This window comes from Rattus norvegicus, chromosome X (genome assembly GCF_036323735.1).
Source record: "Rattus norvegicus strain BN/NHsdMcwi chromosome X, GRCr8, whole genome shotgun sequence".
Classification (NCBI taxonomy): Eukaryota; Metazoa; Chordata; class Mammalia; order Rodentia; family Muridae; genus Rattus; species Rattus norvegicus.
The window spans coordinates 76825453-76848710 of NC_086039.1; the positions used below are offsets into that span (position 1 = coordinate 76825453).

A 23258-nucleotide genomic window follows, 5' to 3' on the forward strand; every position below is an offset into this window, starting at 1 on the left:
AGTTATGAAGTAGCAATGAAATAATTTTATGGTTTGGGGATCACCACAGCATGAGGAAGTGCATTAAAGGTTACAGCATTAGGAAAGTTGAGACGTATCCTCTGCAATTTGAAATGCAATGAGTGCTCCTCAAAATCAATAAAGACTAGACTTAGGTTGTCTCTTGACAGAATGCATTATCCAAAACACCAGCACAGGCCTGCCTCTTAGCTACGACAAAGGGCTCTGAAGCAGAGGACACTATGCCTCTGTTAAGTTAGTATTGACAAAATGATTTTACAGAGCCAGGGAGTACAGATATGTGTTCCTAGCTAAAAAGTGACAGTGGTGACTAACATGGAAGACTGTTGGCTGAGTGGTTAATATTGAGAGGTGATGTGACTGAAGTCTTTGAGCACAGACACCTTCTTTACAGGCTCTTCTCTAAGGATCTCCTGCTTGCTGGGCCAGAAGGTTTTTTTTTCCCCCTAAGTCTCTTGGTTCTCACTTGAGCCCACAAGAGGCAGCAGAGATTGGATATCTTTTACTTGTTCCTGTTTTCTCTTGAGACCTTCTGTTCAGATACAGTAATTGTAACAAACACACATACTCACCCCCAACCCCTGGCACCGTCAATACAACACAATGCACACTATAGACTCCTCCTTGAGATTAATAAAAGGTACTAGAGAAAATAGTTAATAGCGAAAGGAATATTACAGAGGTTACTGTATATCCTTTGCAATTCATTCCTTTGCTTTCAGTTCTTTTGTCTCTTATTGAAAGAGTAAAAGGTACAAAGAAAAAGAAGAAAAATAAAAATATTGAAAATTAAATTAAAATGTATTAGGGGTGAGAGAGAAGGAGGGAGAGGGAGAGGGATGGAGAGGGAAGGAGGGAGAGAGGGAGAGAAAGAAAGGGAGAGAGAGAGGGAAAGAGAGAGAGAGAGAGAGAGAGAGAGAGAGAGAGAGAGAGAGAGAGAGAGAAAGAGAGAGAGAGAGAATGAATATGAATAATGCAGGGGAAAAGAAATGGGAGAAAGCTGGAAATTAAGAGACTTAAAGAAACCCAAAGGAGAAAATTCAAACACAGTAACAAATAACAGAGATAAAGAAAAGCAAACATATAGAAACAGAAAGCAATGACGAGGGACAAAAAAGTGGAGGAGAGACCCTCTGAGCATTGTGTCAGTGAGCACTCCATCCTTAAGGCTACTTTTTTGTTTCTGGAGAACTTGAAAAAATAAACTGGGAGTCTTCAAACTGAGACAATCCTCTCAAGTCCATTGTGTTTCCTTCTGTCTCCTTTATTGTAGTGATGTGAGTTAATTAGTACAACTCCCACAACAAACAAAACAAATTGTGAGTCACCATCACAGTTTTTAAAAGAAAGGTTTCATCCTTGGGCTGGAAGGAAAAGATGGTCCAGCACCACTGGCTGCTCTTCCAGAGGTCCTGAGCACAATTCTCAAGAACTGCATGGTGGCTCACAACCATCTGTAATGGGATTTGATGCCCTCTTCTGGTGTGAGAGGTAGATAGAACTTGCAACCAAGAAAAAAAAAATCAAGAAAATTCTTATAGCACTTTATAGATGCCCTCATACATATTATAAATAAAAACCTGTGGTAATTTTCACAGCATACACAGACACAAACACAAATTACTGCGCAGAATTTTTTTCTTCTAGCAGAAAAAAGTAAAAGTGAGTTAAAACATCAAGAGATATTCTCTAGTTGGTGCTGGAGGAATGTCTGACTCAGCCACTAGGGGGAAACTCTTGCTCTTTCAGAGGACTTGAATTCTATTCTGAGCATCCACCTGGGGCACCTCACCATTGCCTGTAACTCCACCTCTAAGGGATTCAGCGTCCTCTCCTGGATATCACAAGCACCTGCACTAACATGCAGATACCCACATACTGATACACATACTTTTAACCAAAACAACAACAACAATACTAAGCCCTTTTAAAACAAATACTCTAGTTAAAGTGACAGGGGCAGATGTCAAACACATGGCTGTTGGACAAGGAGGGAATGAAATGTATATGCCTACCAGTGAAAACTACGGAAAGTCTAACAGTCATAATACACATGCAGAAGACCTGATGCAGACCTCTGCAGGGCCAGTGCTCGCAGCTTCAGTCTCCATGAGTTCATATGAGCTTTGTTCAGTTTATTTAAGGAGACCTGTTCTTCTGTTGTCCTTCATCTCCCCTGGCTTGTACACTCTTTCTGCCACCTCTTCTGCAGGATTCCCTGAGCTCTGAGAGAAGGAATTTGATGGAGATATCTCATTAAGAGTTGTTTGTTCAAAGGTATCGATTACAGCTTTCTATTTAGTATATTTATGGGACTTCTGTGTGTGAATGAGTGGGTCTCTGATGCTTGTGCCTTCTCTTGAGCTTTGTTCTTTCTGTGGGGTTGTCTTGTCAAACTTCAATGTGATTTTTTTATCTTATTATATTTTATTTTGTTTTGTTGTTATCTCTTAGAATCCTGTTTTATTTTGTTTTTCTAGTGAAAGACAGAGAGGAAATGGTTCCAGATGGGAGGGGCAGAGAAAAGCTGGCAGGAGTAGACAGAGGGGAAACTGTAATCAAGATACATTGTGTGAGAAAATAATCTATTTTATATAAAAGAGGAAAACATAAAAAGAAAGTTTAACAGTCAAAATATAAAATATTGAGTAGTCATTGGTTTAGACTGATATTTTCAAAATGTATACTCATATGACAAAATATATCAGACACACTATCTGGAATCAGCTGTGAATACTGATATCAACAGCTTTAATGTTTACTAAAAGACTAGAACATTGAACCGTGTAATCTATTTACCCAAATTTTATAACTGCATTGAAAATTAACAACCATCATGATCCATGAGCAATATGCAAATGTGATTTAAACAATTATGGATATACTATCATAAAATATGTAGTTGAATGTTCCAATTATCTATCATTCTTGCTGATAATGACATGTGTGTCAAGTATTAGGCTAGAGACACAGAAGCAGAGTTTGAGAAGTCACAGGCATTTTACTGAGATCATTTACTGATGTAATTTTAAGAATATTCTAAGTCAGCAATAATTGGAATGATGGAATGATGTGTTTTCAGGGTATATATCATAACACAAAGGTTCCAGTGCTGACATTCTATTGGCAACACACATAACCAAAGATTTTGATCTTTCTTCCTCTTCTAGTAATTTAAATACAAAATATATGATAAATACAAATAGAATGTTCTTGTTTCATCTCAGTCATTTCTATAATTCTCCATATTTACCTTTATTATTTTATTACTGACATTTTTGATACTTGTGATATCATTTGGTTAAAAGGCATGTGGAACACAGTGATAAAAGCATGTTTTCATGTAGATTTAGAGAAATTAAATGGTTCTTCACAATGTCTTCAACAAGTAATTCAGTTTGGAAACCCATGGTGTATTTCCTTTTAAGTGACCCATGCTGGCCATATTTATAATATTCTTGTAATTTTGTTGGTTTGCTTATTTGATTAGGCTCTGGGGGTTGAAGACAGGGCCCTGGACATGCTAAGACATAAGCTTTGACATCACACTCCAATATTGTCTTAATAAAATAATTGAACATAGTTATGGTATACAAGGTGATGTTTTGGTTCATGTACACAATAAGCATATATTATCGTAATAGTACCATTAGAGCAATAGAATGGTAACATACAGAGTATAGATTTGACTCAAGTTTGATGTTTTAATGAGTGAGGACTGAAAAATATAAGACACACAGTTATTAATTATGTATGCTATAACTGCCTCTGAAGAAACTGAACTAAATAAACAATATCTATTTTGGAAGTTACTTAAGTCACTCTATAATAGGGTTACCCTGTGTGTTCATTTTACTTTGTTGTCTTATCCTTTGTCTTTATCAGAAATTAGGCAAGAATAAAATTAGTCTTACAGTTCTGAGGACAAAACTGCCAAGAAACTAAGAAAATCTAGTAGCTTTAAGTCATGAGTTAACTGGAAAACGAGTTGCATAGTTTGAGTATGATAGAACTAATGAGCCTAATCCTAATGATCTATTATCATAAGAAGATCTTCAGTATTTGACGGTAATAAAATATAATTAAATTTAATAGAATAATGTTTCCTTCAGCTAATGTTTCCATTCCTCCCCTAGAGAAGAACACAACTAGTAAAGATAAGAATTTATTTCCCTTCCCTTTGTTCTCCAACTCTCCCTAGGAACAGTGTTTGCCATGTATAACTCATGTGCTAAACTAACTCAATTGTTATATTAATAAATTCACAGAACTTAAGAGATCATAACAAATTAGTGCAAACCAGAAACTGAAGGATCCACTGTGAGACTTTGTTAGGGCAGTTTCCTCAAATCCCTGGAGTAAGAACACAGTTATATGTTAATGGCTTATCATTTACAAATCCATCTAATTATGTGAAAATATGTACTTACATTGCATTAATAGAATACCAAAAGTATTATTACAAAAGTAAAGTTAATAAAATCAAAGTATGTGTTCTACCAAGCATATTTACCATGGATTTTCAAATTGTAAATGCAATATTTTTGTTTAATTCTTTGATTTCAATTATTTAAAAAGTACTCAATTTAAGAATGATTAGTCTTGACACATTTGACCTTTGGAATCTGATATAAGATTTTACCAAAAGTTACGCATTGACCTGAGTCTTTTCGCCTTCTAGGATGGGGACTCAAAGGATGTACAGATGTATAGCTGATGCAAAAATTAACACGTTCTTGAAATTAACTTTTCTTACTTTTATAATGTTGAATCAGCTGTGAACCCTGATCTAGGCATTGTGCTAAGTGGTTTGTACAAATTATTGATCTTCTTATAAATCTACTCTCTTACAGAAACATTCTCTCTGATGCAGTATTATAGGCAAAAGCTTACATGCCTGGGGGAAATTTTACTTTAATGTCAACCAAAAGACTTCTGAAGGTCAATCAAAGGGTAGCACAGACAGAATTTGAACTAGATCAATGCGAATCCAAGGTCTGTCTTCTTACTCTTTCAGATTTATCCCTCTTTATTAACATAATCCTGGGAGACCATGTAGAAACTCATATTACTCATCTAAGATTCTAGCTTGTTTTGGAGGTTTACAAGCCTCAGAGATTTAATGGCTCGTGATATCCTTATCCATAAAGCTACTTTCATTGTAAAGGAAATAGGAAAGGAAGACCTAGATGTCAAATTGATCTTCCTGAAACCTTCTCAATGTGAATGTATTTTTTTTCAGGATTTCTTCTGTCCATAAGTGATATAAGTTAATTTGAAACTTGCATAAGCAAACAAGGATAACATCCTGTTTCATGTAATTTAGCAAGTGGCAAATAAACATAATTTCCTGTCTCAAGTAATGCATGCTCAGGAAATGCTAAATTTCAGGTATGTAAATGGTATGAGGTGGCAGACCATATCTGGCAGTTCTTGACTGTGCATTCTTTGTGGTTCATTCTAGATCTTAAAACAAAAGGCATGAAGAGAAATAGCTTGTATTTGATTCTATTCAGTAAGGTTGTATATACATAATCCATCTTAATTTGGGGGAGTGAAAGATTGGGGAGATTGAGAAAGGAAGAATACAATTGAAAGAAACAATCTCCATTATGAAATTGCTTGTGCTTCTGCCAAAAAGTAACGTTGGGTGCTCAGTCAGGCTCCAAATTCTAATTTTATTGTATGGTATTTGTATGAAAATAAAGAGACAGACATATGCAGTACAGATACATTTGAAATAATTAACCCTTAATGAAGAAGTTGAAACATCTCACATATAGGTTTAGTATCAACATTCTTTTAGTAAGCACTCCAGAACCCAAGGCACGCTTTCTTCTAGGTAGACTGAGCCCCTTTTGAATATTTTTTCATTACTTACAGATCACTAGGAGCAATGTTTTCATTCTTTGAATCATAAAACTTTAATAATGTACCTGTTTATAGTTATTAATAATGTATTGCAATATTTTGTGGAAGTAAAAATTACTTTTCTATCAGTTAGATAACAATATTGTTATCTACAAGGAATCACAATAACTGCTATGCCTTTAAATTCACATATGAATCTACAATCCTCTTTCTACATTTTTCACTTCCACACAATGACAGAGAATCTATTTTGAAGGATTGTATATGTTCCTGGATTAAACCTACAGTCTACAGAAAGAAGACTTCTGGGTATAGATAGGGCAAACATAGTGAATTGTGCCCAAAGCCTTCCACTTCATCTCACATCCCTGTACACAGCAACTCTATACATGAGAAAACGTGCAGGCTGCAATGCTGCTTCTACCATGTCTGATTTTTGTAAAGACAACATAGCAGGAATTACTAGCACACTGGTCCAGCAACCTTGCTCAGGAGCAGGGCTACATTTTTTCTCAGTGTAATATCATCAGATAGTTACTAAAACAGGAATAGGAAAGTTTTCTGTTACACAAATAAGAATGTTCTGGATGACTAAATTACTTGCATATAATAAATATTAAGGAAGACATTTCTTGTAATATGGGAATTTATATTCCAAGATACGCTATTTCTTTGGTTAAAGAAAATCATATCCAGGTAGACAGCGTGAAATACTAGAACTGACATTGTAACAAACATCCTTTACCTAACTCTTTTAGAAATCTCCCGCAAAATCTTTACTAAGCAAAGCTTCCCCCTGAGTTTCCTTTGCCCCGCCTTTGAGAAATAAAAAGAATCAGGTTCAAAAGCAAGAAAATTATCAGACCAAGAGAGAATAATTTAAACATTTTATGGTTGTTAGCACACTAAAATTAACCAATAAATTCTTGACTTATCTGTTTCTGAACTGTGTCTTTTAGATAACTGTGCCTTTAGTTAGTTCTTTTAACTAAAAATTAATAAATATTTTGCCTCTGGATTTTAATAGATGAAGAAAGAAATATCCCTTAGTTGTGGCAAAGATTATATCCAGTCCTGTATGTTTTCAACCCAAGTGCTTTGTACACTGGAATACTCTTTACCTTGTCAGCTTTACTCTGTATCCCTAGGATAAATGCAATGTCTTCCCATCTCTATATTGGTTCATGCCCTTCAGCCACATTCAAGCTGCAAAGGAGTCTTTGCTGTGGCATCCAACATTATTAGAGTACTTTAATCTATTCTCTGTTGCCTGAGGATGCCCCACCCACAAGGTTGAAGGACCTACCACCACTGTAACAATCGTCTCATGGAAAATCTAGGTTTTCAGTTACATAGTTGAAGTTGAAAAAAATAATGCTCTGACAGTCTTTTGTTCTTAAACCCAGGTATTGGTATATTGTAAGTTCATCCAAATTCTATTCTATTGTAACTGGAGTTGAATTGACTTTCAATGTCCTTTGACTACATATATTAAAGGAGAACAGATGAACTTTTTTCTAAAATGTGCAAATGCCCAAGAGTCTAAGAGTGTTTGATGTCCTACTTCTGATGAACTGTGAGTAACCAAATGGCAACCACACAGGCAAACATGTCTCACATTTGCAGACAATAGTATTCCTTGGAATTGGTAATGATAGTCTCTTCTGCCTACAAAGAACGTTGTGGACTTTAATGACAAGCAAAAGCCAACCCATGAAGTTATGTCAGAAGACACTAAAACCAATTACTCTCAATAGTTCAGCACTTATATTTTTCAATACATAGTTGGGAGCAAAGGCTCTGACTTGCTGCTGATAACCCTCTAGACCTTAGGCTGTGTTTTCATATTGGTTTTGTGAATATGAAGAGGGTTGGAAAGTCCTGCAGAAGCAGGGTTAGAAGTCACAGGTTGGCTTTAATATTTGACTGTAGTGTTGGAATACTCTTGACACTGCTTGGGCCTTCCCCTTAAGAAAAAGAGGTTATGGGCATATTTACATACACTGCCAGTTTAATGCCCTAACTACAGAGCCCTGAAAGTTTGCACTCTTTTCTGGGTTTCAAGTGAGGTTCCTGGAGAGGACAAAAAATCCTAGATCCATTTATTTGAGTCTGGTTAAGGAATATTTGCTCTTTCTTGGAAAAGTGGCCCCTGGGGTGCAATTATTTCACATGTCTTAGAGTTTTACAATTTAATGCAAAACAGTAACCTTGTGTCCCCTCCTCATCTCCCTTCCTGCCTATCTGGAGCCCCATTCAAGCACCCCCAGCCCCTCCTTCCTCTCAGATTCTGAAGTGTCACTCACAGTGCTTTCTTACTTTCAACAGCTTCCAAAATAAACAGCGGAGGTTGTCACCGACTGGGCATTCACTCAGTTGGATACAACAGTATCTCCCAATCACTTTCCTGTGAGCTGCCCTTGGCGGCAGGTCCACTCCCTAAAAGGCCAGCATTTGCCAATCTCTGACTTCTGCCAGGTCCCAGAATCAAGGATTTCAGAACTGATGGTATATACGTGCCCACCGAGAAGGAGGAGAACAGAAAAAGAAAGGGAGACTACACCTCATAGGATTTTGACTCAAGTTTAATATTTCTCTTTTATTTTGTCTATTTAAATAAAATATATTCATATATAACAGAGGGGGAGATTTTTCTGTTGTTGAGTGTGGATCTAAAAGTTGGTTTTCAGATTTAAGACTTTTTCTGTGAGCTTTTCCTCCCGTGCCTCTCTCATCTGCGCCCTCCCTCTCCCCCTCCCTCCCCAGCCCAGCTCAGGTTGAAACTTTGCAGCACGCATTCACTTCTACCCCTCCAGGGATGGCTCTGAGCTCTCGAGCGCACGCCTTCTCGGTGGAGGCCTTGATGGGGAGACCCAGCAAAAGAAAAGCTCAAGACCCAAGAGAGGAGATGCAGCCTGAGCTGCAGGAGGAGCAGTTCATAGAGGAAGGGGAGGAGATACTGAGCAGCCCTTCTGGGGACAGTGAGCAGCCGGGTAAGTACACTCAAGCAGCCCTGCTACCCTGAGCACTTCTCTCCTGCGCGCCCTGGCTGGAGCGTGTCTTCTTTGCCTATTCTTTGCGTAGCGGCAAGGATGTCCTGGCATGACCGGCCCCACAAGTCGGGTTCTGTATTGTGGAACACATTAGTCACCTGACTTTAGGACAAATTTCAGAGTCTGAATTTCACTGGAAGTGCTATGGTTTGTTTGCAAAGAAAATGAGGGTCCCACTTGCTTTTAGAGGAGTGATTCACACACCTCTTACAATATCCTAAGAGCTAAATCTAGCTGTTCTTCTCAACAAGAAGCAGCGTGTCCCCCAAAAGTCCAAGAAAATCTAGATTCAGGTTGTTTATGAAAGTTGGGTTAGAGAGAATTTTGAGTGTCCTACCTTTTATGGGATACAAGTTGCACACCACCCCCCACCTCTTCATTAAGAGATCACAAAGGGTTTTGTGGGAAACTTACACTTCAGACTTCCTGGGGGTGGGGTGGGAGGACAGGGTCTATCAGTTCAAAGATAGTCTCCTGAGAAAACGGTGTGTGCAACCTCCCAAACTCTCGAATCCCGTCTATCTAGCAGAAAAACGACCCAAGGCAGAATCTTCAAAAACTGTTTTCTCCTGCTCTGACAACGAGAGCAACAGCCTGGAAAGTCTGCTGGAGGAAAGCATTATCCAAGTGGAGCTTCAGGGATCTGACCTATGGAAGAGATTCCACGACATTGGCACTGAGATGATCATTACCAAAGCGGGCAGGTTCGTTCAGCTGGGCCAGTGACTTCCCTAAATCACACACAGTAGGCACTTAAGGAGGAGAAATCAGTTTTTGTAATGTGAAGCTCCTCCCCCTTCCCGTTCCTTGGCAGATGTTAGAAAGCTACAGACTCCTCAATCTATTGCTCTGGCAAGTACCTAGGTGCATTAAATGGTCGACTCCTGTTTTCTGATACATCTTTACTCCAAGGACTCACTCTTCCGGTTCCTGCCTGTGTGCTGTATGCAAAAATCCAGACCTGTGTAGGCCGGGTGTACTTCCAACTTCTTACTGTTGTGGACAGGGTCTCAGTGCAAGCCTAGCAAATAATACTTCATCCACCATCCCTGGTTCAGACCACTAGGAAGTCAGCCTTTCCACAAGCTAACCCTTTGGTGTGGGGCAGCTTCCTAACTATTCTTTCTAATTTCAACCATTTACAAATGTACTTCACATATCCTTTTCCTAAATGCAGCAAGGAAACAAAACTTCTCCTGTTCCACTTTTTTTCTTATAATTTTAATATCACATGGGAGGTCATGGATAAGGACTCACTATAAGATATTCTACACCACTAGGAAATCTCAGACTTGTTAAATCAACCATCTTTTTCTTGCACAACAAATGTCATTCCCTGAGCCCATCATAGAAAGGGAAGAGTACTGATTCTTTGTCCACAATTCATCTTCTTTCAAAACTCTAATACATCCCTCCTCAGGTTCTAGTTTCTATCCAAATCCATTTTTTCCCACAGACGTATGTTTCCTTCTGTTCGGATCAAGGTGAAAGGGATGGACCCTGTGAAGCAGTACTATGTGATTTTGGACGTGGTACCGGTGGATTCCAAACGCTATAGGTAACTTGATAGATATGGGGATGTTCCAGTTTACATAGCTAAATTCCAAATGGGCCGAGGGCAGAGATTCCGAGCATCAGTCCTGCAGCTAGACACCTGAAAGCAGGATGTATTTTAAAGTATACATAGTGAGGAGAGAGGATTGCTCATCCTTGCACTTTGATAGCTGAATTTTCTCATTTGAATCTGGGTTCAAAGTGAAGGAAGGGCTGATCTTTTCTATTCCCTCCTCCTGGGAGTTGGTGTTAAATGGCTCTGTATTGTACCTTCTGCCTACCCACTCTCCTGTATCTTAGATATCTAAACTGCGGTTGAACTGGACTCTGGCACCCTGGAGGCAAACAGTTCGGAAAAAATTTAGGGAGGAGAAATGCCATAGATTTAAGGGGGACCCTGGCTTCTGGGAACAGCCTGTAGCCCGGTCAGGTTCTCAAATGCTACCATGATTTACCCAAACCTAGTGGTAGAGTCTTAGGGTCAGGTCTAGGTTTTTGCCCATCTATTGTCCCCCTTTTTACCTGAAAGGATGGCAGGATTCAGACAGTATCAGGATTCTATTATGCTTTTCTCTTGAAACCCCTAATTTGGCTGGATCAAATACATACAAATTGTTCTGAAGATCAGAACCCTTTGAGTTAGCTAGCAGCTTAAGAAGCTCTGCTCTGCTCTGCTGACGCTTTCACTGGGAACTCTGAAAGTGAAGGGGAGGGTGATGCGAAAACAGCCCAACGTAAGCTGAGTACAGTCAACCTTGGGCGCCTGTGGTGCGTGGCTCTTGCAGGGGAGCCTATCTAGGCTCTTAGCTGCTTCTCAAGGCAAGAAAGTGCAACTCACCAGCAACTTGGAACCTCGTCAGCCGGGAAACAGTAGCAATTGCTAGCTTTTCGCTTTGTACTGGCACTGGTTTCTTGGGGAATGCTCAGAGCAAAACTCAGTTTGAGATCGGAAACAGATCAGAAAAATCAGCCTGGAGGACGTACGGGGCGGGGTTCCTTTGGAGTTTTCTGCTGTGAAGTTTAATTGGCAAAGGGGTTCGTAGCGAAAGGGGGCTTTGACTAAAACTATTAAGTGTGTGCAGGACAGACTTAGTGCTTTTCCCTGTGTTTCATTCTTCGCGCTTCTCGCTCGCTTGTCATTCATGGACTTTTTAAGGCATAGCTACAGTGGGAAAATAAATCTGATTCCTGCTCCGGTTTCTTTGAAGAAATACGGGACTCAGATATCCCACGCCATTTTTACTCGCCCGGACAATTCATTGCATTTGGATGGCATATGCATATTTACTCTTCGTTTTTTTTTTTTTTTTGTTCGTTCGTTCATTCATTTGTTTGTGTGTTGCCCTTGAACACTCTTTGAAAATGAGGTTAGATCTTCTGTTTATTTACTAGCTTTTGGGATACGCGTTTGAATCTTTGGTAAGGCTCTAAAGTAGAGAAGTCTGAAGTGTCCCATTCCTCTGCTTTGTGCTGGCTGAGCCTAAAGCTAACTTCACTCATTTTTTATTCCCTCAGGTATGTGTATCACAGTTCACAGTGGATGGTAGCTGGAAATACTGATCATTCATGCATCACTCCCAGATTTTATGTCCACCCGGACTCCCCTTGCTCAGGAGAAAACTGGATGCGTCAAATCATCTCTTTTGATCGAGTAAAACTCACCAACAATGAGATGGACGACAAGGGCCATGTAAGTGAGCACAATGTTTCTCCTGGAGGAGGTAAGTGCCAAGGCTCCTGGTCAGAGGGAGTCCTCAAGAAGTCACTCTTCTTTGTAAGTGTTGAATGTTTTGGGAACCAAGCTCTTGGATCTGTAAGTCATAGACTGCAAAGGCTCCTTTAACCTGAGGGCTAGATTCCAGAAGGGGTAACTGCAGGGATTGTAAGGATCCAAAGACCCCCCCCCCCCCGCAAAGAGAGGGCAGTTTAAGCTAGAGAGAGGGTATCCTGCCTTGGGGAACAGGAGGGAACACTTCACAGGGCTGTCCAACTTCCTAGGTAACACTGTGGGCTTCAGCTTCCCTTAGAGTCCACACAGTTGTTACCTTTGAGGTTGAGGGACACAGGGGAGCGAATGAGAAACCAGGCTGGACGTTTTCATAACATGCTGCCAGTCCTGCTTATTTTCAGGTTTTCTGGAATTTTTTTAAACTTTGTATTGATCCTTTGTGAATTTTACATCATGCACCCACCTCATGCTCTCCTTCCAGTCCCTTATATCTGCCCTTTGTTCTTGAAATCTTCCTCCCCAAAATAAAACATACACGCAAACAAATAGCAACAGCAACAACAAAACAAACTTAAAAAAAAAAAGAAAGCAAAGCAAACATCTCATTTTGGAAGCTGTAGTGTGGCCCCCTGTTTATCCTTCTGTCCTGCAAACGTTCATTGCTGTGAGTCATTGGTCTGGTTTTAGGTCTCTGGCTTCTATGACAAGAATAAGGATTTAATATTGATGATGTTACAGAAGTCAGAGGTTTCCTAGATCCTGAGCCTTCTTCTTAGGTATACTCCACTGTCATCCTAGTCTTGTACCAACCACAAAAGAAGAAAAGGACCAGGATTAGGAGGTGTGGAATATCAGGCTTCTGGCAATATCTGGGAACATCATTTACTGACCAGAGAGATCTTATCAGTTGATCAGGTCCTCTTGACATTTCCTTATCACATGGTCATCCACATTTGAGAGCAGGAAAGGCTGGATATGGAATTTGCTCCATAGTGTCACTGTCACTGTGGTGCCTTACTCTGGAATGCCTTCAGCTAGCAGGGGTTCTGTTGGGGGCGAAACCCCACAACAAAGTCCTTCCTGGCATACCTATATCTAGTTATTTGGTGTGTCTTCACTGGCGGTTATTATAAACTGGCGATGGTGTTGGGGAAAAGTAGGTGTTTAAGATGGCATTTAACCATTTCTTCCTCAGATCATTCTGCAGTCCATGCATAAGTACAAACCCCGTGTGCACGTGGTGGAGGAGGACAGCAGGATTGACCTGTCCCTGATTCAGTCCTTTCCTACTGAAGGAGTTAAAACATTCTCCTTTAAAGAAACTGAATTCACTACAGTGACAGCTTACCAAAACCAGCAGGTAAAGCTGTCTAGGTCCCTGTAAGTGAGAGTGGCTCCACTGGTATATTGGGATAGAAGAGCATTTCATGGGATACATTTTAAATGATGGAGAAAATATCATGGTTTTATTTTATTTTCCAGTCATAACTGATAGAAAGAGTTGTGGTTCTTGTGTTAAACAGGAGGAGATCGGGGCAAAAGGGACTACTGGCAAAGGAGAAATTGTTTTTAATTCTGACTTATCTATGTGCTCATGTTTATTTAAAGTACTCCATTATAGTGATAACACTGTTGTTAAGAACATAGGCTGCATTTTTCTCTTTGTCTTTCTTTTGAATTCATAGATTACCAAACTGAAAATAGACAGGAATCCTTTTGCCAAAGGATTTAGAGATCCTGGGAGAAACCGGTAAGTAACCTAGCAATCAAATTTAATATTTATGTAGCCATCTTAATAACTAATTACTAAAAATAATAGGTAAATAGAATTGAAATCAGACAGAGTATTTACATAGCTCTTTTGTGAGTATTGAAGATAGGGCACCTGTGAATCAAAGACTCAGAAGCTTACACTTTGACAGGTAGGAAAATAACCCCAGGTTTAGATCCTAAACCATTTCTTCTTCTACTATTCCTCCTACACAGTGTTGAGATGCTAGTAGTATAGACATGTGGAGCTTACAGAAATGTACTCAGACCCAAGCTCCTAGTGTGGATTTTACAGACATTTATGAGACCCTAACTAATAATCCCTCATAAAGTATAACAAGTATATATGGATTATTATATTCACAAAGTGTATCTCTTTTTTAGGGGTGTACTGGATGGATTTTTAGAGACCTACCCCTGGAGGCCTTCTTTCACTATGGATTTTAAACCTTTTGTCCCAGACACACAAAGTAAGAAAACCTTTTAACTTTCTGTTTTATTTTTACATATTATTGCAGTAACAAAAGGCATAACTCTTAAGGCAAATTCTACTCAAGAGGATAATTATATGCCAGAAAAAATGTGTGTTCACAAGAAGTATCTATTTATTATGTAGGAAAGTAAGAGGTAAAGACAGGCAGAAACTGAAACTTAAGGGAGATAGTGAAGTGATGTTGCAAGCAGATATATTGGTTACCTCACTTATTGAATTATCTTACACATGTATTATATCATACATCATACATGAATTCCATAGTATCTCATTCCTTTATATGAAGAATCTAGGCTATTTTCACGTATGTGTTGCTGTTATTTCCAAATTCTTCAAAAATTCATTGAACATATGATACATGGTAACAACATATTACGAAGTTGGTAGCATTTAAGGTAAAGTGTATGTTGAGCATGGAAAACGAGTTAGGAAGAAATAAATGCAAGTATAATGCTACATATACAGGATGTGACTTGTTACTGCTTGGAGGGAAACTGAAAGTAAAAGATGAATACTACAAACAGAAAATAACAATTAAGAAATTGTGGTTAATAAGGCAAAAAATTACTCTCACCATGTAAAAACACAAAATGGGCCAAATCTAGCATGAATGTGGTTCAATTTGTCTACTTATAAAATTTTAAATGGTTTTTAATTTATGCATTAGAATTGAGCATATTAGTGGGGTTCCATGTGATATTTTCATTCCAATATCCATTAAAAATATTTAGACTCATTGAATCATATTTATGTCCTTAAGCAGTTATCACCTTTATATAGTGAAAACTGTTAAGATCCATTGCAGTTTTCCCAAAAGCACAATATACTTTTGTTACCTATACTCCCTACTGTGCAATAGTACATGGTAACTTCTTGTTAGTCTCTAATTATAACTCAGAACATTCTGATTTGACATTTGCTCATTCCCTTTTGACCTCCATTTCTCTCAGTATTTGGTAGTCATCATTATGTTCTCAGTTGTCAGATCTTTTATATTTCACATGAGTGAAACCTACAGTATGTGCTTTTCTACATCACAACCAATTTAATTGTCACAAGTATTTAAAAATATTTGTAATGTGTTTCTTAACAAGCAGTACACTGCCTTATGAAAGCATTATCATCATAGTTGGATAATGCATGCGTTCTAGTAAAATAATCTGCAACTTTATTTACACAAAGAGTTATAAATAGAATATTTTATTTATAACCAACATAAAACTGGCTCTGTTCATTTTTACCCCACTAAAGTTGCTTGTCTGTGGACATTTATTTAACCTTGCATTTATGGAGCAAGACATCAACATTACACTAAAGTTTCACATGATGCTATAACAAGTAGCTGTAATGTAAAGAAATTAAGTATAATTATTGTTGAAATGAAGTACTTTAGTGAGTTGCATAAAAAGCTATGAACAGTTTCTTGAATAAATCAGTTCAACTGGCAGCATCAGGCAACATAGTTTTAAAATATTAAATAACCTAAATTTTAAAAAAGGACATAAATGAACATTAATCGATCACTTAAAATACCATTAACTTCATCATTTATGGATGGTAGAGCACACTCTAATTGGAGAGAAGCAATAGTTCTTAAAATAACTTTTCATTGCTTTATTACAGATATTTGTCATTCTGCCACTAAAATATTAATGTATATTTATATACAAATATACTCAAAATAACAAAATTATCAGCAAAATTTTACAACTTCATTAAGTATAGTCAAACATAATTGACTGAATATTTATAAAAATAAAGTTGAAAATCTTGATTTTCCTGGGCCATATTATAATTTTATTATCAGTTAAGCCAGTGGTTCTCAACCTTCCTAGTATTGCCATACTTTAATACAGTTCCTCAGGTTATGGTGACCACCAACCATAAATTCATTTGTTTGCTACATTTATCTTATAACTGTAATTTTGCTACTGTTATGTATAATAATATACAAATCTGATGTGCATGATATCTGATATGTGACCCCTAAACAGGGGCATGCCCCACAGGTTGAGAACCACCATGTTAAACATTAAAAGATTTGGATGCCCCTGAGTGAACACTTTCCTTCTCACCTTAATGTTAATGAAGCACTGTCTTCAATTCTTGGTAGAGAGAACCATAGAAATCTCCCTGTTTCTTATTTTCACATAAAAACATTATTGTCAATATGTTCTTCACCAATTTTCATATTTACTTGCTTTAATGCTGAAACAATCTGTAAATCCCCAAACAATAAATTATCTTGTTCAGTTTAAAAAAAAGTAAAAGGTTAGCGTTTATTTCTAACATATCATTGGTTAATATGGGGCTTCTTTAACTCTTGGGAAAATATAAAGTACAGTGAATGTTCGGTGTGTGATATATAGTAAGTATAGTTCGGTGTGTGATATATAGTCAGTATAGTTCAGTGTCTGATATATAGTAAGTATAGTTCAGTGTCTGATATATAGTAAGTATAGTTCAGTGTGTGATATATAGTAAGTATAGTTCAGTGTGTGATATATAGTAAGTATAGTTCAGTGTGTGATATATAGTAAGTATAGTTCAGTGTCTGATATATAGTAAGTATAGTTCAGTGTCTGATATATAGTAAGTATAGTTCAGTGTCTGATATATAGTAAGTATAGTTCAGTGTCTGATATATAGTAAGTATAGTTCAGTGTCTGATATATAGTAAGTATAGTTCAGTGTCTGATATATAGTAAGTATAGTTCAGTGTGTGATATATAGTAAGTATAGTTCAGTGTGTGATATATAGTAAGTATAGTTCAGTGTCTGATATATAGTAAGTATAGTTCAGTGTCTGATATATAGTAAGTATAGTTCAGTGTCTGATATATAGTAAGTATAGTTCAGTGTCTGATATATAGTAAGTATAGTTCAGTGTGTGATATATAGTAAGTATAGTTCAGTGTGTGATATATAGTAAGTATAGTTCAGTGTCTGATATATAGTAAGTATAGTTCAGTGTGTGATATATAGTAAGTATAGTTCAGTGTGTGATATATAGTAAGTATAGTTCAGTGTGTGATATATAGTAAGTATAGTTCAGTGTCTGATATATAGTAAGTATAGTTCAGTGTCTGATATATAGTAAGTATAGTTCAGTGTCTGATATATAGTAAGTATAGTTCAGTGTGTGATATATAGTAAGTATAGTTCAGTGTGTGATATATAGTAAGTATAGTTCAGTGTGTGATATATAGTAAGTATAGTTCAGTGTCTGATATATAGTAAGTATAGTTCAGTGTGTGATATATAGTAAGTATAGTTCAGTGTGTGATATATAGTCAGTATAGTTCAGTGTCTGATATATAGTAAGTATAGTTCAGTGTCTGATATATAGTAAGTATAGTTCAGTGTCTGATATATAGTAAGTATAGTTCAGTGTGTGTAGTAGTAAGGCAGCAGCAGTACTTCCAGTAGTAGAGAGAACCACATTCCAGGTTGGTCAGAGGAATACAACTATCTTTCCCCAAGCTAAAACCTGTGAACTTGCAAAGAAAACCACTCCAAGAATGAAACAGAAATGGGCATAGATAAGATTAATGGTTCAGCAGAAAAATCAGGTTTATTGTTCTCTGTGTGACTTGTCATTTTGCAGATGGAAGTAGTGGTTCATCTCCAGTGACATCTAGTGGAGGAGCTCCCTCTCCTTTGAACTCCTTACTTTCTCCATCTTGTTCTCCACCTACGGTTTACATACCACCAAGCTCCATTGGGATGACCCATCCAGAGACGTACCTGCACAATGTCAACGTGCCCTTCTGCTACAGAATTTGTCCAACTAATTATTGGCGACCACAACCTTTTGTCTTACCTACTCCTGAAAGACTACCAAGCTTCAACAGCTCTCAGTCCTTTCCCCCACTCATGATGGAAGTCCCCCTGGTATCCTCCAGGGGCTTCATCAATTCAAACAGTGGCTTACATGAAGACTGCAATGGCCATTGTCTACAAGCATCTCATTCTACCAGTCAAATGTTATATGGATTACAGAATCCTGGAAACATTTTCCATCCAAACCCCATTGCCCAAGAAGCAATCTGTTGTCCTTTTCATCCTCCCAATGGCTGTTATAGGTACAATGTTTCCATGCCACCTAGATTGGAAAATGTTGCCAATCACCTCAGTGAAAATGGTACCAATCAAATTTCTTTTACTGGAGGCAGCTGTGATCATTCCCATTGGTATCCAGCAATCAACCATTACTTTTAATATGACAACATCCACATTTTAAGACGTTCACATGTAAGCATCTATTTTCTTTATTTTTAACATACATAAAAAACATTTCTTAAAAACTTCCTTACCAAAAAGCATTGCTTTGTTTTGCTTTTAAAGTAACTTAACAAATGTTTGCAAGAATTTCTATATAATGTCATCTGTGACCTGTAATAATATGACATTATAATAACCTTGGTCTTCAAGTAAGTTACTTAATAAATACTATTTGATAAGATGTGCCATCAGTGATAATTAATGCCAGAAGATTAAGTCTCCAATTATAACATTATTAATTCACTATAATCTGTACATTACACAATTAACTAAGGCCAAAAAAAGAGATGGGTATAATTCATATAAAAAGAATAAAAGTATTTCAGCCTTATCTATGAACATTGGCTACACTATAAACAGCTATCAAGCAATTATGGGAATTCAAAATTCAATCATTTTGTCCATTTATATTTTGCCAATAGAAGAAATAGTAATTACAATTTTAAGGTGTAAATAGTTTTCAAATATTGTTTTCCATTAACCTGTGTACCTTGAATAATATTTAATACTGAAGGGATGTAAAATTCACTTGAAAACTATCTGATAGCTTATATGTAATTACTTCATTAAGTGACAAGAAGTTATTTAACTGAAAATTAAATAACATCTCTGAGTTTTTTAATTACTATACTAGAGAAGATATTAATTTTATAGTTGTTCCACTATGTGTATATATATATATCAATGCTTTAGATATCAGATAATTTTGTTATGTGTTACAGTTTTAAATCTAAGCATATATAATTAAACTAGCAATAGTAATTAATAAAAAGAGGCAACATTTTAAATGCTACAAGTTTGGCATTTATCTTATTTTACTTTGTAAATAGTTCGTAAATCATCCTTTGGCACTTTTAATTATATTAAACAAGGGAAACCTTCATACAAAATTAGACTTTGAAGAAACCTAAATCAAGTAGCCTATTTTCCTTAAACTAGGCTGTCAAATTGGCCAAGGTTTCCACCTGTTTGGCATATATATATATGGCATATATATATATATATATGGCATATATATATATATGGCATATATATATAAATATATATATATACATATATATATATATGGTTTTGAACCTGTCCTGGTATCTGATTTCCTCAAAATAAACCTAGAGAAATAAACCTTGTGTCAATTTAATAAAATTTGCACACTGAGTCAGGAAATAAGCGAACGATATTTTATCCTTGCAGAGCTCTCAATCAAGCTTAGACCTGTAGTCAGATTCCCTGGTCAGGAAGGTATTTTGTGGAACAGTCAGTCAAGCTGAAATCAATGACAAAAGTTGAACTTAGTTGAAGGTCTAAGTAGACAGATTGTTTTATTACATTGTTCATTACACTTTAAACATTAATATAAGACTTTATGTAACAGAATTTAGAACATTCAGTGTATGGTGCCTAAACTATATGGATATTATATTTTGGAAGACCAAAGTATAACTTTATAACGTTTTATATTACATACTTTTAGAATCTTAAAATTAACTAATGTCATTGCTTCTATTTAGTGTGTTTTGAAAATGAAGAGGCTTCTTCAAAACTCCCCAGCTGTAAAGAGATGGATGGTTCACACTGGCATAAGTTCTCCATATGGTCTGAAGATGGACATGAATTCATATTTTTGTGAGGTTGAAGTGTGTTTGTGGCAGGAAAAGGAGTGAATTCTTAGTGAAAGCAATTGGTGACTCAATGGATAATCAGTCTTTGAACTAACAATATCTTATGTGCTGACCACACGACACAGGTGTCAGCAACGCATAAAGACAAGCATCTGCACTGGACATTATGAAAGATTCTTCTTAAATTCTCCTAATCATTTCTATTTCGCACCTTGGGGAAATCATGGCACAGAAAGCAAATAAATACAAATGTAGCTTTTAAAAATTGTCGATGTGCCAGTCAGTTTTCTGGCTGAGCCAGAATGTATCTGAAATAAATGTGTTGTATAAAAACTAAAATATATTTTGCAAAAATTTATATGTATGCTAACAACAAATTTAGTATGTTTGATATTACAAAAATGTATATATTTATATATACCATGTATAAAGTAAAACATTTTGCATTATTGTCTCCTAATTTAATATCACTAACAAGTTTTAACGTATGTATATGGTTTTATAAATTAAAGATGTCGCTCTAATTGTGTATAAATACATAATGTGTGTGTGTGATCTCCAATGGGATATTTACTTTTCTTTAAAAATGATTTACAGTGTGATTTTTATCCCACTCCTAAAGAGAGATGCTGTACAGAGAATTTATTCAGTAGACACTATCAATTATGTATACTTATGTGGAGAGGCATATTTAAATATATTTAGAAATGTCTAATTGCATATGCTATACTTTGAGAATTGAATTGACATGGTAGAAGTACAATGCTTTATAATCCAATTTAAAGATACGTTGTTGCTTTTCTGCTAATAAATATTAAACCAGTCAAAATAACAACAATATTCGAGTATATAACAACAGTTTACCAGTTGATTCCACTGGAATTTAGCATGCCTATTGGAGGAGTTAGAAACAAACCCAATAGCTTGGTCACTGGTGGTAGTTGCTTTGATATAACTAACTTGGTATACGTTTAATCTTCTTAGATTTGATCTGCAATTTTATACTATTTTGTATTAAAACTGTATAAATAAATATGGTTTGGACGGCAACATAAAAGAGAATGAAGAGATAACATAGAACATTTGAAACATACTCCATAGGTAAAACTATTTACACAAGTGGGGACTGGCCAAATTCAACATGTTGTTTCAATAAAAAATTGAGTAAAAAGATGAGTATCATTTCCTCTCAAAGTTTCAAATGTTCATGTTTACAAATTTGTCCTGCACATTAATATGTAAACATACATTATGGTGAGCAGATGTACAGGAAAATGTTATCGTATCTTTGTATTTAGTTGAAATGTATATATATATATATATTTATTGGATCACTTTTGACTGCTTAAAAGAGTTACAACAGTTAAAGTTAAATATGATAGAAAATTCTGAGAGTATAATACAATGCATTGTAGCAATTAAACACTTCAGTCAAATATTATATTATTATTAACACGAAAGAATTATGACTTTGATTTAATATCACATTCTTATGAACTTGATTATATAATGTAATATTTTAGCTACAAAACCTGTAATTAACAATTTAATGTCTTACTAATATGAAAAGGAATAAAATCATGATCTTAAGTTAGATAAAATTTGATGTTAGTGTTTTTATTTAAATATACAATTCAATTTTTCTTCCCTTTTACAGCCATGTTTTAATGCAGTGCTTTAGTACTTAACCTTTATTTAAATTTTACCTGAAATTTTCATATTTTGCTCATAACATAAACATATTTTGACTTCTAGCCAACTAAATGAATTCACTAGTTTTCTTCCTTGTTGAATTTTATATATTCTTTGAAAGAATATTGTCATAGAAACAACACACAAATATACACACATACACACACACATATACACATAATATAGAGATCTTGCTTTGAAAGAGGCAAGAAAAATCAATGTTGAAATTTAAAATTTAGCACCCACACAAAAAACTGTATTTTAATTTAATTAAGGGAAGTCATACACAGACCAAACTGTCTATTTTACTATTAGCTACATGTTGCAAATCAGAGTTGAATTGTCTTCAATTCCTGATAATTGACAGAATTTGGCAAACATATCATTATTTTGTGATCTTTCATGGTGATTCTTTTAATTTACTTACTTATTCTTCTTTCATATATTACATTCCAACTGCAATTTCCCCTTCCTCCACTCCTCCCAGTCACTTCCCTTCCCCCACTCCCTCTCCCCCACATCCACTCCTCCTTCATTTTCCTTCAGAAAAGAGCAACCTCCTAACCAAACATGACATAACAAATTACAGTCAGACTAAGCACATACCTCATATTAAGGCTGGATGAGTCAACCCAGTAGGAGGGAAAGAATCACAACAACAGGCAAAAGAGCGAGAGATAACCCTTGTTCCCTGTTAGGAGTTCTATAAAACCACCAAGCTACACAACTGTAACAAAAATGTAGAAGACCTCTAGTCAGGGCCATGCAGACTCCCTGGTTGTCCTTCAGCAATATTTATTTTTATTTCTTTAATTGCATTTTTTATTTACATTTTAAATGTTATCCCATTTCCTAGTTTCCCCTCCAGAAGCCTGCTATCCAATCCCACCCTCACTTCTACGGGTGTGCTCCCTCAACCACCCACCCACTTCTTCCCAACTCCATGCCCTGACATTCCCCTAACTGGGGCATCAATCCATGAAAGGACCAAGGACCTTTCATCACACTGATACCAGACAAGTCCATCCTCTGCTACATATGCAGATGGAACCATAAGTCCATCCCTGTGTCCTCTTGGGATGCTGGTTTAGTCTCTGAGAGTTCTGGGTTTTCTAGGTAGTTGATATTGTGTTCTTCTTGTGGGGTTACAAAACCCTTCACTTACTTAAGTC

General features: G+C 36.4%; 1 protein-coding gene across 3 annotated transcripts in view; it reads left to right on the forward strand.

Moving 5' to 3' along the window:
* Positions 1-21995, forward strand: part of Tbx22 (T-box transcription factor 22) — a 51050-nt gene extending 29055 nt beyond the window's left edge. The window contains exons 3-11 of one of the 3 annotated variants that reach the window (XM_006257159.5): positions 8709-8885; positions 9472-9649; positions 10402-10503; positions 12015-12189; positions 13424-13588; positions 13914-13978; positions 14383-14468; positions 18099-18745; positions 20284-21995. In XM_006257159.5, coding sequence (XP_006257221.1) covers positions 8709-8885; positions 9472-9649; positions 10402-10503; positions 12015-12189; positions 13424-13588; positions 13914-13978; positions 14383-14468; positions 18099-18712 — 1562 coding nt within the window. In that variant the 3' untranslated portion in view covers positions 18713-18745; positions 20284-21995. 3 annotated transcript variants of the gene reach the window in all.
* The last annotated feature ends 1263 nt before the right edge of the window (positions 21996-23258 follow it).